This window comes from Gracilinanus agilis, chromosome 4 (genome assembly GCF_016433145.1).
Source record: "Gracilinanus agilis isolate LMUSP501 chromosome 4, AgileGrace, whole genome shotgun sequence".
Lineage (NCBI taxonomy): Eukaryota > Metazoa > Chordata > Mammalia > Didelphimorphia > Didelphidae > Gracilinanus > Gracilinanus agilis.
In genome coordinates, this window is record NC_058133.1 from 149,210,248 (window position 1) to 149,228,859 (window position 18,612).

At 32.8% G+C, this 18,612-nt stretch overlaps 1 protein-coding gene across 1 annotated transcript in view; it reads right to left on the reverse strand.

Annotated features, from left to right (window-relative positions):
* RYR2 (ryanodine receptor 2) overlaps positions 1-18,612 on the reverse strand; it is a 550,493-nt gene that overhangs the window by 454,380 nt on the left and 77,501 nt on the right. Inside the window, exon 10 of the mRNA XM_044674985.1 lies at positions 16,789-16,885. Within this exon, the coding sequence (XP_044530920.1) occupies positions 16,789-16,885 (97 nt within the window). The remainder of the gene's footprint in view (positions 1-16,788; positions 16,886-18,612) is intronic.

Here is an 18,612-nt window from a genome sequence, read left to right on the forward strand (position 1 = left end):
ACTAATTTTTATAACAACTAGCATTTTTGTAGTACTTTGAGGTTTACAAAGTGGTTTATATACATTAATTTATTAGAATATCACAAATGTTTGTTGAATCAAATTGAGATATTAAATTGGTCTCATCATTAAGAGAAACATCAGAAATCATTTAGTTAAAGATGCAGATAGTAAACAAATTAAAAATTCCTTTTCAATAAGCCTCAATATAATCAGAATTCATTGAATATCATAAAGATAAATATCCTATATGTCTTAAAAGTAAAAATGTTCTAGGATATTGTAGGAGATAGAAGTTAAAAATCTCTGGTTTGTCTTTCATGGAACTGAATAAGACATAAAAACAATATAACTGATCTGACAAAATGAACATATGTTTTCTTTATGTTAGTGACTGTGGAATTCTTTAGTTGATGCTCAACTATAATTCTCTGGAGACTTGGGGCTCCATAGTCAAATAATTATGAAAGAATGCTGTGTTGAAAAAATTGATTTTATTTAAGGGAGAAGTTTGAGAGTTATTTAAAGAACTATGCAAATGTACATTAATCTATTTTTAACATACATATTTATATGTTCACTTATTCGAGTATGTATATGCATATAAATATAGGTTTGTATAGTTCCTGTGAGATTGACTCTTTCAGGTTTTTTTAATTTAGCACAATTACTGCAAAACCACAAAAAGCATTAAAAACAGCTTTTTTTTTTTTTTTGTTCCTGAGTCCAACTATCTTTAAACCCAATGAAATCATACAGGTGATTAGAAAGTTAAGTAAACAAGTGAAAAAAGTTAAAGAAGTAAAATAAGACAAAGTGGATGCTAACTTTTTATATAAAATATTTCTCATATCAATATATAGGAGAGAATGACTATTAAAAACTAAAATTTTAAAATAATTACAATTTTCTTGAAACTTTGGTGAATGAATTTCACTTGATGGGATGGATTTAAATCTAAGGAAATCAGTGACATAAAATTTTTGTTTTGTTTTGTTTTCTTTCATGATGAAAATTTGAAACTTTCATGGAAAAACTTTATTTTAGTAAAAGTAAACTTCTCTCTAATCCAGCTATTTGGTTGAAGTGTTCCTAGATCAAGATAACAAGAACTTGTCTTCATTATTATAGTAAATAACACAGCTAGGAGATTTTCTGTGACTAGGTTATTTACTAAAAAAATGAAGAAAAGAAATGAAAAAGAAATATTACCCCTAAATGGCCCGTAAGAGAAGCATTTCACATGAAGCCTAGTAACTTCTGAATGATTTACACACACACACACACACACACACACACACACACACACATATATTTAAAAGAATGTTTAATTAAAGATAGAGAACAAAACAGAAGTTCCTGCTACAAAAGTTGTATATAAAGCTATTTTCTACAGGAAAATTAATGTATCCAGAGTTGATCCAAGTGTTGGTCAACACCTTCCTCCGGGGAGGGGTATTGTATAATTCTCATGAAACCCAAGATTTAAAAATTTTTTTCAAGAAAAAAATTTCAGGAAAATAAGATTGATAACTCTTTGAATCTTTAAGTTGAATTGTTTGAAGAAGATGCCATGAAGATGCCTGAAGAAACCTCCACAGTATCAGAAGATCCAGAATGAACTTTGGAATATAATTGATTGCACTTTGGGAGGTTGAACACATTTTTTCTAAATGTAAACTCTTATGCTAAAGAGGATTGCCCATAATTGACTTTTCGTCAATGCACCTAGCAAACATTGGTTTTGCTCTCTCTCTTTCTCTCTCTTCTATCTCTTATCTCTATTTTAGTTTCATCTGATATAGTGTAATATTATATGCACCTTTAGCTAGAAGATGTTACATCATAGTTATAGTTAAATCATCCATTGGGGAGACAAGTCTCCCAAAGGATCACAGGGGGGTTGCAAAATGGAATCCTTTATTCTCTTAGTTGAGTTAACACTTGCAAAAGGGAATTCTTTATTCTCTTTGTCTACTTTGAGTTAGAACTTAGTCAACTTTTTATTTTAGTACCCCTACTTACTACCTAGCTAACCACTAAGTAAAAAGAGGTCCACCCTTTTAAACCAATCAGTTAGAAATGTTTGAATCCCATGATAAAAAGGTTTATACCTTCAGAGGCCAATAATAAGAATTAACACCTTTAGAGGTGAGAAGTGGATCCCACAAGACACTGCCCCACTGGGAAGTGCTGAGCAATTTGGAAGCTGTGATTGGCCCCAGTGAAGAGAGGAAGGGACAAGAAGCCACTATAAAAGGCCCTGAATTTCTGGGACTGGGAAATTGGCTTCAAGAAGGAAGATGACTTCAAGAAGAGAGTCGGCTTCAGGAAGAGTCCATTTTGGGAGTGATCTTCAGCTCGAGTTGTCTTGACCTGCTTCTTAGAAGGAACTTGGGTGAGTGAATAGTGAATAGACTTCCAGAGAGAGTTTAACTTTGGTTGAATGGGTTAACAAGATATGCCTGGCCGAGTCAAGCAATATTTAGTGTGATAGGCTAGACATCTTCTCTATTCCTTTCTGTATTTCTCTACTTTTCACTCTTTCCACCTTTTTTGTAAATAAATGCTATTAAGAGTTATTTTGTCTATGAGCTATAATATTTTAAATTGGCAACCACAATATTATTTATAATTTTCATATATTTTTGTCAAATCTTTAATTTTAATTCCTTACATTTTTGGTGATGAGGATGAAAACTCAGCTTCAACTTGGATCAGACTCCTGGATTGCTTCATGGATGAGTGAAAAGGGCTGACTCCTTTCCCAGTTTCTGGAGAGACTAGTTTCCATCTTGGAAGAGGCCATGGTGATTACTCACCATCATTGGCCCTCCTGGATAAAGACTAGTCTTTGTATTTTCTCTAACCTCTTTTATATCTCTCTATAGTTTCCCCTCTATTTTGGTAAATAAACTTCTGACTTGAGATATAATAATTTTGGCAACCATGTTATTTCATATAATTTTAAGTCCAACCATTAGATTTAAACCTTACAGTGTGAATACCAAGAAATTTAAGGACTAGGAGCAGGATTATCATTATTTCAAGGGAAGCTTAGAACAAATCGTGAAAGAACAATCATGATAGATAAATGCCTCTTCAGTTCACATTGATCTTGTTATATCCCAAGTGACAATACTAAAATATTTCAGTTCTGAAACATTTGATAACTGCATGACTTTTCTCCCATAATCAACTCCATTTCTACCCTGACATTTCCCCAGACTGACTCTATATGTACAAGGCACAAGAAACAAGTATTACAAAACTATCTACTCATGTTAAAGATGAAATATAGTTGATTAATCACCAAATTAGTTCACAAACTCCCCTTATAATTTGAACCCTAATAATTTAGATGAGAAACAGAGTAGCTACTAAAAGTCACTTAAGTTTTTACTGTATACATTCACATTTCTCAAGCATATTAAATATTCTATTCCATATGGGGATACATATCACATAACTAGTTCTAACAAGACTGAGAAGCACAGAGCTAATTATATCAAAGCTATCTCATGCCTTATAAGTTATTACTAAAAAAAGGTACATTAAATTGACAAAATATTAAAAGGTTTGTGGTTACAGGGGAGCAACTCCAGCATACATGGGGTCTGACTCTTGCCTCCTGACAAACAATTGCAAAGCAAACAACAATTATACAGACTTTCAAGGACTTTAGTTTCTTTGTTGCCCTGCTAGATGTTCATCCAAACAATAAACTATATCCATACACATGCTAGAACAAGGTTGTTTAAATAGCAATGCCAGATAACAATGCAAGAAAGCAATCAGAAAAAATAGTCATCCCAACTCCCAACATTAAAAGCATAAAATAAAAAAATATAGGATTATAAATGAAACAATTACATTGAAGTAGAGTTATTAAGATATTAAAAACAGAAAAAGAACAATGTAATGGACCACAAGTTAAGAACCTCTATTATATAAACATTTTGCTTTGAACACTAGATATTCCATGTATATGTAAATGCATATACAAATCCTGCAAATGCTGTCTATAGTTTTGAACAAATAATTTTTAAAAATATGCAATGCTAATTATATATTTCTCTTTTTAGCCACATCCAAATTTATAAAAAGAATCATCAATTTCAGTGTCTGAAAAAAGAATACTAACATACATTTTATTGATATAGTTATCACAATGGTTTCCTCCAGGATCTTTCTCCCTCATGTTCTCCCAAAGAACTATCCCATATAACAAATATTTGTGGAAAAGAAAGATACCCACATTCAGAGGAAGAATTACAGGAGAGGAAACACATAAGAAAAACAACTGCTTGAACACTTGGGTTGATGAGGACATGATTGGGGAGGTAGACCCAAAAGGACCACGCCAATGCAACTATCAAAAAAATGTAAATAAGTCTTGAATGATGACACATGTTAAAACCAGTGGAAATGAGAGTTAGCTATGGGAGGGGGGAGTTTGAGGGGGCAAAGGGGAAAGTAAAAACATGGATCATGTAACCATGAAAAATTTTTCTAAAAATAAAAAAATTAATAAAAAAAAACAAAGAAAGGGGGAAAAACCAACAAATCTGATTAATACACACAACGATTTTGAAAATATATACAATTTACAACATTTATGGATTCCCCATCTTTTCAAAGATCAAGGGTGGAGAATTTTTTCAAATCCTTCCTTTCTAAGTTATCTTTGTTCTTTATCATTTTGAAACATTTATTTTTTTCTTTCCATTTACATTGTTATGGTCATTGTGTATTGGTTGTGTCATGATCATTGGCTCTGCTCCCTTCTATTTGCATCAGTTCATATAGATCCATTTATGTTTCCCTTTATCATATTTTTCATTTCTTATACCACAGTAATATTCAATTATATTTACATACCATGGTTTATTTAACCATTCTTTACCTAATGGGCATTTAATGTGTTTCTAATTCTTTGCTATCACAAAGATTGCTACTATAAATATTTTGGCGAATATAATTAATATTTTTCTTATTAATGGCCTCCATGGGGTACGATCCAAGTAATGAAATCTCTAGGTTTAAAAATATGAAAATTTTAACCATTGGATTTACATAATTCCAAAATTTTTACCAAAATGGACATACTGATTCACAATCCTACCAGGTAGGAATCAGTGGACTAATTGCCATCTTTTGTAATCTTTGCCAATTTTCAGAGTATGAGATGAAACCATAGAGTTGTTTTGATGTGAATTTCTCTTATTATAAGTGATTTAGTGAATATTTTAATATAAATGTTAATTATCTTTTGAGAATGATTACTTCATATCCTTGAACCACTTATTGATGAATATTTTTGTTTATATACATATACATGCACAATACACATATATTTCTTTAAATTGGTTATGTATTTTGGATACCAAATGCTGATTGTACAAATTAAGATACAAAGATTTTTCCCCCTTTGATTCCTTCCCTTCCTATTCTAGGTTCAATAATTTTGTATGTGCACAAACTCTGTCATGAATCAAAGTTATTTATTTCATCTTTTGTAACTTTTTATCCCAGGTTTAGTTAAAAATGCATACCTTACACCTATATATATACATATATATACATATATATGAAGTTTATATAACAACTTTTCCTTTAATTTTTTTACAAAAAAAGACATTTAATATTAAGTTCACAGGTGCATTTAGAAATGTATTGATATAATCCAACTTGGCCAAAATTAATGATTCCTTGGATGAATACACAAGTTAGGTCTCCATTCCCCAACTGGCCACAGTCTTTCAGAATTTTTTGGACTTCTTTATCATGCCTCCCAAGAAACTCAGTCTTTCAACTAGTTTTTGCCACTGCCTTGTAGATCTTGCCTTCTTGTCCCCCTTTTCTATTGTGCCTTCCTTTTAGAGATACCATTTCTAAGAGGTGATTGAGGGGATATTATTCAAGGTAAAAATTTTTCTTTGTACCTGATTATATAGTTCACTATTGACCTTTGTCCTCTCTTTAGTCAATTTTTTCTCATTTTCCTTGAAAGCCAAGTGCTTCTCATTTTTGAAAGTCAGTTGCTCCCAGAAGATCTGATTTCCCTTCTCCTTAGGCTGAATGAATACTGCAAATACCGAATCCCTACAGATTGCTCTCATATTATAAGTTCTCAATTGCTACTTATAGAATATCACTATTCTCATAGGAGTAGTAACTCTCTCCCAACCCTAAAACACAATTTTCCTCATTCTTTTTACTTATTTTGATCCCTCCCTTTGACTCTTGGGTCATCCTCCTATAAAATCTTTCTCTTGAAAGACTACAGGAATTATTTTCCCTTCATTGCTAGCCTTCGTCTTGATTAGGGTACATCACATATTCCACTCTGATCTTTTTCATCCCCTTGCCTCTTTTATGTACCCTCTCCTTCTGTAATTTAGACCCATTAAACAAAAAACAAAAACACTGGTCACTTATAAGAGCAGTATTGTGAGGTTACTACATGATGCTTCTGTACTGTTTCTCCACTAACACTTTCTTTTGACTTCTTTTACCCTGGTCTACTCTGTTACATTTAGAAAAAAAACCCTTAAAAGTTTTTCTCTTTTTATTTTGTTGTTATTGTTATCTTTGGCTCCTATATTTGTTTATTATTCTTGTTTTACTGCTGTCTGCATGTTTGAGAAGTAAATTTATTTCAGTTATGATTTTCCCTCTAGGAATATTTTTAAATCCTCTTTTTATTTTTTATTATTTTCTAGAGGAAATTTGTGGAATTTTGTGATTGGTATATTGTATGTTGAAATTCTGAGGAGTTTTCTTGTATTAAGGTATTTTTTATTTATGTTTTTATTCTGTGAGATCAGTAATTTTTAGCATATTTAAGTTGTCACAACCTGTCTCAGAGCAATATATTTTGCTTAAATTAATCTTATCCCTTTTTGTTTTTCTTCTTCAAGGTGATCCTTTGCTTCCATATATTTGCATTCGCAATCAGTTATTCCTTCTTTTGTTATTTTGATGAGATTCAAATTTTTTGAGTCTGCCACTGTATGCCATATAGTTTCTTTTTACAATTCTTATTTCACTCTTTAACAACTTAGGAAAGTTTTGCTGTGGTTCCAAGCTCTCTGTGGAATCCACAGGATCCACTCTTCATCAAGTGTAAATTAATTTTCCTTTTTTTGCAATATTTATTCACTGATGTCTGGACTTCTTTAGATGATCTGTAGGCCATGCTTTCTTCTGTTAACTGGATGTCTAGGACTATGGGCAAGTCATTTAACCACTGTTTACCTCAATTTCTTCAACTATAAAGTGTAATTAATAATAATATCATTGACTTTAAAGGAATTTGTGAGGATCAAATAAGATACTTAGCAGAGAGCCTGACCCATAGCAGACACTAAATAAATACTTTTTCCCTTCCCCTTCCTTCATCTGTTAAATCTTCCATGTCAGGTTATCCATTTATACTCATGGTCTTAAGTGAGTTATCTTTCTCCTGAGATCTTTGGTAGTATCAATTTCTAATAATCATTCCTTCTTTCACAATTTTGGACTCTATCCCCTATGAATGTGCTTTTACTTTCCAGGGGGCTGGATTTCGAAGCCATCTTAAGTCTTCTCTTATGATGGGAAATCCACAATCCATCAGCCTTCTTTATCTGTGCTCCAAGTGGCTACTGTGTGAAACAGTAATGACTCCAGCTGAATGATGAGTTTTTTGTGTCACACAGACACTCAAGTGCCCTGCTACAGTCTCGTCTGCTCATTAATTTTCTGGCTAAGCTATGTTGAAGAACAAATTGCTATGGTGTTATTGTAGCAGCCTCAAGAAACTTCTGCTCTGGATTTCTGGGACCCTGGGAGGATGGGATAGAATACTGGGCTGTGTTTTGATTCTAGCCTGTGGGTCAGCTTCTTGTAGTTCTTCTGGAATATTTTGGGTGATGGGAGGTAAGAGATGAAGGTGCTGAGTAAGCATGTAAGTAAGTAAGATCTGGATTATGAGCCTTCTTTGTGATTTCATTTAATAATCTCCTTTAGATTCTTGATGTCTCAGACCAGGGTGACAGATGATATTGTTTTATCTCTTGAATACATTCCCTCTTTTGTAGAAATTTGAGAGTATGTGAGAATTGAAGAAAATATTTAGTCATGTGACCTGAATTTTTTTTTTCTAAAATCTTATGCTTCTAAAAAGTGTTTTTGTTGTTATTGTTTAGTCATGTCCAATTCTTCATGATCCTACGTGGTTTTTTTTTGGCAAAGATAATGAAATACTTTGACATTTTTTCCCCAGCTAATTTTACAGATAAGGAAATTTAACACCAGGTTTAAGTGACTTGCCAGGGACACAAATGTAGCAAATATCTGAGGCCTGCTCTGAACTGAAGATTAATTTTCCTGACTCCTGGCCTGGCTTTCTATCTACTACACTATCTTGTTGCCCTTTAAAAAATAGTATATTAATCTAAATACTAAAATATTGACCCAAATTGCAATGAACTAGAGTAACTATCTAAAGAAAGAAAATAATAAATCTTTTTATAATATTCCCTGATTTTCTGAGTTTTGTATAGTAATGAACCTCAATCTCTCTCTCTACATATATATACATATACATGACTATATAAATATATATTAATACGGAAACATAATATAACATTACTCATTGGCCAAAATACATCCTATTAAATGAAAATATTCTAGAAATAATAATGATAAAAACCAGTTCCAAAATGTAAAAAATTGAGTTGTTCTACATATAAGATTATTTATGTCTACTATTAAATATGCATTTTCAAAACTCTAAAAGTATATTTTAAGGTATCATAAAATTACTACATTAAAATGAGGTTTAAAATTTTTTTAGTCAAGAATGTGAATATTTTAATCCATATTTACTAATTTTCAATATTTGGAAAATCTTTGTGAATATGTGATTCTGGGAAATTATGAGTGTCTTGAGCTAATTTTTTTTAATCAAAAAGCTATAATAGGAACTGTTTCATCTGGAAAGTTACATTTTTATTGCTGCCTGACCAGTTATGTACTAATCATCTTGGCAATGGGTTTCCTAGTCAAACTTCCTGGTTCTTCCAGAATACACAATTTTTTCTACTAGAAATAATAATTTTATTACAGTATAATATCTGCAGAGGTTTTCAAGCATTTATTAAGTACCTATTATGTGCCAGTCAATGCACTAAATACTGGGGATCCCTGAAATGGGCATAATCAATCCTTCTTCTCAAGGAGATCCCATTCTAATGGAGGAGACAACATGCAAATAACAACTGCGTACATACAAGATTCTATAAAACCCAAGTGGAAGATATCTCAGAAAAAAGGCACAAGGATGTGGGAGGGAAGGAGGTTGTAAAAGGAAAGACCTCTAGGAAAAATAGTTAGAAGAAGGATGGGGAGAGAGCATTCTGAGTGTATCAGCAAATTCAAGGCAAAAGATCAGATGTATGAGAAATAGCAAGTAGTTATTTGTACCTGAATTGTTAAGTGTGTGGAAAGAAACAAGGTTGAACACTGGAATGGTATGAAGGAGACAAGTTGTGAAGCATTTTATGTGCCCAGAAAAGTATTTTATATTCATTCTGGAAGTAAAAGGGATTCAGGATTGTTTATTAAAAAGGAAGCATAGCATGGTCAGACATGAAGTTTAGAAAAATCACTTTGGTTTGTTTGGAGCAGGAAAGAAAGAAACCAATAGATAGGGACAGGAAGGAGCTTGAAGAATCTGAAACAAAAGTTTATTTTGCCAGAGAAAACTGGAGGAGATGACTGGGTAACTAGTTGTGCTGTATATTACAGAAGAGATTCTTTTTTAGGTATGGGTTTGACTAGGTAGTCACATAGATACTTTCCAAGTGGGAAAAATATTCTGATATAAAGTGGTAGAGTTGATACAGTACTAGACATGTAGTCAGGAAAACTCAGCTTCCTGAGTTCAAATCCAACCTCAGAAACTTACTAGCTGTGTGATCCTGGGCAAGTTACTTAAGCTCTATGCTTGAATCTATTTGTAAGACAGAGATAATATTACCATCTATCTCTCAGGGCTGTTGCAAGGATAAAATGAAATAATATCTATAAAGTACTGTCCAAACCTTAACACTAGAAGGACCAGACAGGTACATTAACTGATGCAAAAAATTGACTATTATAATTTTACTTTGAAATGAAATTTTCATTCTATTTCTTTCCTTGACTTATAGATGAAAAACGCACTGTCAACTGACAACATGGTCCTTCAAAGTATTCTTAAATTCCTATTAGTTTGATCTTTTAAAGCACTATATGAGTGTAATTCTTATTATATACAAGGAATATTATTAAAGCATTTAGATTATTTGTAAAAGGATGTGTGTTCATCTCTGATTTTTATTTACTAAAGCACATTGTGTTATAAGTTTTTATTCCAAGTGCTAACATTGCAAGCTACATATAAATTTATATATATATACATATATATATGTATATATATACTCAGCAGCTATATGATTATATTACTATCTATGACTCTGCTAGAGTCACTTATCCTCTGTTTGCCTTAGATTTCTCAACTATAAAATGAGTAACTTTGTTATTAAATAAGATATTTGAAAAAAACACAACACACATCTGGCACATAGTAGGTGCTATATATCCTTTGTCCTTTTTCTCATTACATATATGAATGTATGATTCTTTTGCTTATATGTACATATATATGATCATTTATATGGATATATAGTATGCATATACATAATGCCTTGAGACTGAAAAAACTCGGATTCTTATATTTAATAATTCAAAGTATAAATCACTTTCTTAGTACAAGAGGCAATAGCTGAAACACTGAATTTACTCAATATTTCAATGGATCCATAATTACATTGATATGAATAACTCCATTTTCTTTTGGTATAAATCACATTTTCTTATTCTGTAAGCCTCTTCCATATTTCAACATCCAAATAAATCTGTAATCACAAATTTTCACTCCAACAATTAAGATCTCAGGCTCTCTGTGACTACATGTTCTATGCACTTTCATCCATGGACATCATTGGAGGTCCATCCAAAATCCAGGCGGCCTTCTTCACTTGATATTGTAAGGGTAGGTAAATAGTAAAGCACAATAGCTATCATTGGTTATTCCACACACTTGACACATGAACATCCCATCTTCTTTTCTGACCTTATATTTCTCTGATGATATCTTAGTCTCATTCTTCATAGCCTCTTAGTTGTGATAGATAGAGGCAACTAGTTATGTGGACAACTAGCAATGTCAGCTAGTAGGAACAGATGAATTGTGGCAATTAGAGGCCCAATGGATAAAATGCTGGGTCTGCAGTCAGGAAGACCAAGTTCCAATACGGCCTCAGCTGCTTACTAGCTACCCTGGGCAAGTTGCTTAATCACTGTTTATCTTAATTTCTCAAAGGTAAAAATGGGGATCATAACAGCACCTACCTTGCAAGGTAATTGAGTGGATCAAATGAGATTATATTTGCAAGGCATTTAGTATGGTGCCTTCCAAGGAGACATTACAAAAATACTGATGATTGATGATGATGCTGATGCCCTACATGTTTCTCCACTGCCATTTAGGTGATATTCATTTTTAGTTTTTCAAAGATTATAGTATTGTATGACTTGCATTCATATCATAACACCAGGAGTATTTTAACATTTTAGAAAGGCATTTAAGGGTAGCCCACTAATTACTGCTTCTTCCACTGTCTATGATTCCAATAAATAATGAAATAGAATGCCTGGGAAGAGTAGATGGAGTCTAATCTAAGATCCAAGGACTACAGAACTTTTGATATTCTAGAGATCAAGAAGGATTCTCTCATTTTAAAGATTAAAAACTGAGCTAGAGAGAAATTAAGTATCTTGTTTAAGAAGGCATAATGATACAGATATAATAACACTGGATTTGGAGCCAGAGGACTCAAGTACAAATTGTAGCTTTGCTACCTAGAGTTTTTTTGTTTCTCAATTTCCTACTCCATTAAAAAAAGGAGTAAGATAGATGACCTCTGACTGATACGCAGTTGTTGAAATTGTAGAACCTTATTTAGGATTTTTATCCTATGAATTTTTTGAAAACTTTTTATTACTTCCCCCAACTACATGTAAAAACAGTTTCTAAGGTTTTTTAAAGGAATTTGGAGTCTTAAATTCTCTCTATCCCTTCTTCCTGTCCCTTCCTCCCCCCCCAGTCCCTACTGAGATGATAAGCAATCTGATATAGATTTTATAAGTGCAATCATGTAAAAAATTTTTCCATATTAATTCTTTTGTGGAAGGGAACTAAAAAAATGAGAATGATATAAGTTTGCTTCATTCTGGATTCAGACTCCATTAGTTCTTTCTCTGGAAGCAGAAGGCATTTTTTATCATGAGTCCTTCTGTATTGTTTTGAATTACCATATTGCTGAGAACAAATGTTATTCACAATTGTTCATTTTGCAGATTCCTGCCACTGTATACAATGTTCTCTTGGTTCTGCTTGCTTCATTCTGCTTTAGTTTGTATAAGTCTTTTCAGGTTGTTTTGGTTTTTTATGCCTTCTGTTGTCATATCTTCTCAGCACAATAATATTCTGTTACCATCACACATTAAAACTTCATCCACCATTCCCCAATTGTTGAGTATCCTCTCACTTTCCAATTCTCTGCCCCAACAAAAAGAGTGGCTTTAAATATTTTTATACATATAGTCTTTCCTTTCTTTATTTTTTTCTTCTTTGGTATACAAACCTACTAATGGTATTGCTGAGTCAAAGGGAATGTACTGTTTTATAGCCCTTTGGGCACAGGGTCAAATCACTCTGGAGTGAAAGAATTAGTTCATCACTCCCCCAAAAAGCACATCAGTGTCTCAGTTTTCCCACACCCCCTTCAAATTTTGTCATTTTCTTTTTCTGTCAGAATAATCAATCTGATAAATGTGGGGTGGAATATTTGAGCTGTTTTAGTTTCTGTTTCTCAAATTAATACTAACTTAGAGCATCTTTAAATGACTATAAAGAACTTTAAGTACTTCAAGAACTGCCTGTTCATATCCTTTGATCATTTATTACTTGAGGAATAACTTATATTCTTACACATTTGACACATTTTTCTATAACAATATTTAAGAAATGAAGCTTTAATTAGAGACTTGTAAAAATTTGTGTATCTTTATGATTACTGTGTATTACTTTACCATCCTATTTCCTCCAGTTTAGTTTCTGACCATCATCTCCCTCAATTTGCCCTCTTTTCTATCGGCTCCAACCAACTCCACCTCCTTCTCATATGCCTTTCCTCTTCTACTTTACTGTAGGGTAACAGATATTTATACCCAAATGATTGTGTATGTTATTCCATCAGTGAGCTAATTCTAATGAGAGTAAGGTTCATGTTCTTTTCACCTTCTCCATCTTCCCCTCCCCTGTAAAAGCTCTTTCATTCCTCTTAATGTGAGAGAATTTTCCCTGTTCCATTTTTCTCTTCCTTCTCACAATGCATTCCTCTTCCCCATGACTTATTTTTTTAGATATCATCCCATTATACTCACCTCATACCCCTGACCACTCTCTATGTATACTATTTCTAAATGCCCTAATATTGATAAAGTCCTCAGGAGTTATGAGAATCATCATCCCATGCAGAGATGTAAACAGTTGAACCTTATTGAATGTCTTTTGATTTTTCTTTTCTGTTTACCTCTTAATGCTTCTCTTGAATTTTATACTTGAGAGTCATTTTTTTCCATTTAGTTTGGATCTTTTCATTAGAAATGTTTGAAATTCTTCCATAAATACCCATTTTTTTTCAGCTGAAGTTTTATGCTCAGTTTTCCTGGATTAGAGATTCTTGATTGAAGTCCTAGCTTGTTTGCCCTCTGGAATATCATATTCTGGGCCTTCTCTTCCTTTAATGTAGAAACAGCTAAGTCTTGTGTTATACTGACTGTGGCTCCACAATATCGGAATTGCTTCTTTTTGCCTGGTTGCAATGTTTCTTCCATAACCTAGAAGTTTTTTAATTTGGTTATAATATTCCTAGGAATTATCATTTGTGCAACTCTTTCAAGAAGTAAATGGAATATTGTTTCTATTTTTATTTTACCCTCTTTTTGTAGAATATCAGGGCAGTTTTCCTAAATAATTTCTTGAAAGATAATATCTAAGATTTTTATTGTTGTTGTTCATGGCTTTCAGGCAGTCTAATATTTCTTAGATTATCTCTCCTGGATTTATTTTCCAGGTGAGTTGTTTTTCTTATATTTCACTTTTTCTTCTATTTTTTTTTCATTCTTTTGTGTTTGTTTGATTGTTTCGTGAAGTCTCATGGAGTCATTAGCTTCCACTTGCCCAATTCTACTTCTTAAGGCATGATTTTGTTGAGTGAGCTTTCCTTTTCCATTTAACTAATTTTACTTTTTAAAGATTACTTTTCCTGAGCAAATTTTTGTACCCTCTTTTCCCATTTTGATGAATTCTGTCTTTTAAGGAGTTCTCTTCAGTACATTTTTATATACCTTTTTTCTATTTGGCCAATTCTGATTTTGAAAGAGTTCTTCTCTTCAGTGGATTCTTGTGTCTCTTTTACCAATTAGTTTATTCTGTTTTTTAGGTATTAATTTCTTTAGGACTTTCTGTACTTCCTTTACTAAAGTGCTGATTCTTTTTTCATGATTTTCCTTTATTACTCTCATTTTTCCTAAGTTTTCTTCTAACAATCAATTTTAAAAATCTTTTTTGAGCTCCTCCCTTAACTCTTTTGGGGCCTGAAATCAATTAATATTTTTCTCAGAAGCTTTGGATGCAGTAGTATGAACTTTTCTTCTGAGTTTATGCTTTGGTCTTCTCTGTCATCAAAATAACTTTCCATATTGAAAACCTTTTGTTGTTGTTTTTTGCTCTTTTTCCAGCTTTTTCACTGTTTTAACTTAAAAAACTGTTAAGGTGGGGCTCTGTAACCTTGATGAGGAAAGCATTTTTCCAAGCTTCAGGCTCTTGCGTAGCTGACTTCAGAGTTAGATTTGGGATAAATCAACTTCCAGTTCTTCCAAGATGTTTTGATATAAGGAGAGGTTTGTTTAATACTCTCCTGACCTGTGCTCTGATCTGTGACTAACCACAAGCACTGTTTTCTGACTTGTAACTATGGCCAGGGCCCTCTGCTCCCCTGCAGGCTCAAGTGCTATTGTGTGCTCATGTGCCTCTTCATTGGGAGACCATATGGAGACCAGGACTACAATTTGGAGCTGTGTATAAGCAATGTGATATCTTACACTCAGAGACAACAGAAGAACTCCTGTAATCTCTGACTGAGAAATTGTCTAACTTCCCCTTACCATCATTGGCTGAGAGCTCTGGAAACTTTTGCAGCTGATTCAACTGTCCCCAAGGGCCATTGTCATGGTGGGACCTGCCTGGCTATTCTACTTTGCACTCCACTTCTACCCCAATGTCATAAATCTTTTGTGCCTATCTTTTGAGTTGTTTTGGGCTAAAAAATTATTTCACCCTGTCTTTTTGTGGGTTATGCTGCTCTAGAATTCATTTTGAGATATTATATCACAGTTTTTAGAGGGTATTTGGTAGAGATCAGGTGAGTCTGTGTATCTTATCTACCAACTACTGTTCAGATGCTGTGGGGTAGAGGAAGCTGCCAAACTTAAAAGCCCAAGAAATCAATGCCTTAGTGTCTGAACATGACCAATTCCATAGAAACTCAGAAGAAAAATGTGATATATCATTTCTTTATATGGGTATATGATTTAGGAGGATTGGTTTTAAAAGATTAGAATTATTATTACAAAAATGGATACTACGGAAATAGGATTTGAGTGATAATACATGTATAACCTAGTGGAATTGCTTGTCAGCTCTGGGAGGGGAGAAGGAAAAGGGAAGGGAGAGAACATGAATTGTGTAACCATGGAAAAATGCTTTTTAAATTAATTAATTAATTAATTGGGAAAAAAAAAACATGACCAACTCCACTGCTAAAGCCACAGGGTAGTTCTCAAAGTGTAGATTTCATGCCTGTCATTATTTCGGGCCTGGAATTGACTCTCTCCATCTGCCTGCTATCCTTTCTCTTTCTTCAGGGTTAAATTCACTCCCCTATAATTCTTTATCAAATAATATACAATTAAAATGAATGCTAATTAAATCTTAATAACTTGCATTTGTATATTAACTACAAGGAAAATAATATGAAGTGAGATTTAAAGAAATACTACATGTGGTCACATAATGGTTTATACTTTAGACTACTCTAGGCTTCCGAGGCTAAAAATATCTTGAATGAAAAGTCTTCCAAGTTAGGTATATTATTCCCAAGAGCTCTGGCATAATTTAAGTCTTTCCCAGTTGCACAATAATAACAAAGTGAAATATGGATTTTACTCATTATATAATAGAAGTAGTAAATACTATAATCCCCCAAAGTAAAATAAAATAATAGAAAAATATCTAAAGATTTGAGACTTAAATTCCCTGAGGATATAACTAAAATTTAATTTTAGGCTAGTCAATCAAGCAAAAGAATTGGTCAGAAAATATAAGTAGTTAAGAAATAAACATATTATAACCATTTTTGTTCTTTTTCATTCCTCAAAGTTTGTCCAAATGCAAATTTAGCTTTTCTATTGACATAATTGTCATCATCACAAGAAAAGAAACAGGATTATAAACACAATCAAATCATTTCCACACAAAGAACATACTTTGGTATCACTTTATCAAACTCCCACACCTTAATTACTACAAAAGAATCTAAATCTCTATATATACTTAGCATGAACACCAACCTTCGTTGTTCCTCTCCATGCTCCCCTGAAGGAACAGTCAAACATTCATCCATGTGACCATGAAGCAACCTGAGCACATCACCCCCAATTAGGTATCCTGAGAAAAATAAAATGTTTGTTTGTTTGTTTTTACCATTGATCATATATAGGTTTATACAATTTTTGACCTTACATTTGCTTAATTGATGATTCATATTTCAAAAAGTTCCTTTATAATCTCTTATCTAATATATAGAACAACCTATTTAGATCATCTAGTTATAGAATCTTGAAATTATAATATATTGGAGCTGGAAAGGACCTTGGAAATGAGTGTTACTAACACAATTTCTAAATTAGGAAACCAAGGCATAGCAACTTCCTCAAATCCACATAGTAAGTTTATAACAGTTAAGATTAGAACATACATGTCTTGACTTTTGATCAAGTATATTTTTTCATTATAAATTCTATGCATTAAGGAAGGAAGGAAGAAAGGAAGAAAGGAAGGAAGGAAGGAAGGAAGGAAGGAAAGAAGAAAGGGAAGAAGGAAGGAAAGGAAGGAAGAAAGGAAGGTCATTTTATTCTGTTAAAGATTACATTCAACTAATATCTTATTTCATAGAAATACCAGTGGTTGATCCTGTCCCTTGCATTTCTTTATGTTCCCTTTTAGAGATGTGAGTTAGCCACGTAGAAAAAAGTGACCTTAGCACCAATTTGAGATCCCAACTCTCCAGCCCATTCTTAAAGAGTTTTCATTCTTTAACTAGGGACCTCATCATGACTATCATGTTCATATATAGTTTCATAATTATATTTCCAAGGGCAGAATTATGAATAATTAGCAATAATTAAGTATTCATTTTGATAAAATAATTAATAATTATTATCTCCTTAGTTATGTCTAATTATGAATAATTGATGATTAATAATTAATAATTATCTCTTTAGTTAGGCCTAATCAGACACCAGCCTAATTTCTATGGTCACACTACTAACATTTCTCTAGTTTGGAGCTAGTTGAGTAACATTACCTCTAAGAGAAGGGGAAGGCTAACGTGAACCCTGGCCTGAGTATCCAGTCATTTCTAACCCATAACTAAGCTTATAACTTGTATTCTTTTCCACATTATTTTCCTTTGGGAATCTAGTCTCTTTCCCTGGAGTTTGGGATTCCAGAGTCTAATTGATGACCTCTCCTTATTATCTTGTTCAGAACTAAACCTCTAGGAATTCTTACAGAGAACAGCCTAATTTCAGTTTATCTATCTTAAAAAAAAAAGTCTGTGTGCACTAGATGACAATATGGACTCTATAACTGCTTCTTATTTCATACAGTGTCATTTCTTCTTTTATAATAACATCAAGGATTCTACAAAATCTGAATAACTCACTCATTTTGAAGTTGACCACTCTCTGCTACAAGCAAAGCTAATACAATTTTATTTTCATCTAACCTAAATTTATCTATAATAAATTCAAATGATATTGTAGAGTATATTAACACTCTCAATCATTACTTAAATATTCAATTTGCTCTGTATAACAGAAAGCACTGGCCATGTGGGACAGTGGAAAGGACATTGGATGTGGAGCTGAGCTCCTCTATTCAAATCCATCCATTTGCCCCTTATTAGCTGTATGACTTTAGTCATGTAATTAAGTTATCTGGGCCCAAGTTCTCTGTCTTTAAAATGAAGAGATGAATTCACTCTGCAGGCAGTCCAGTTTTAGATTCAAATTTTAAAAACACATTCAAGATTTGAATTGAGCTGATCCTACCTTTACTAAGATCATCAAAGGATATAAGACAATTCATGATGAAAGTCAAGTGCAAAGACA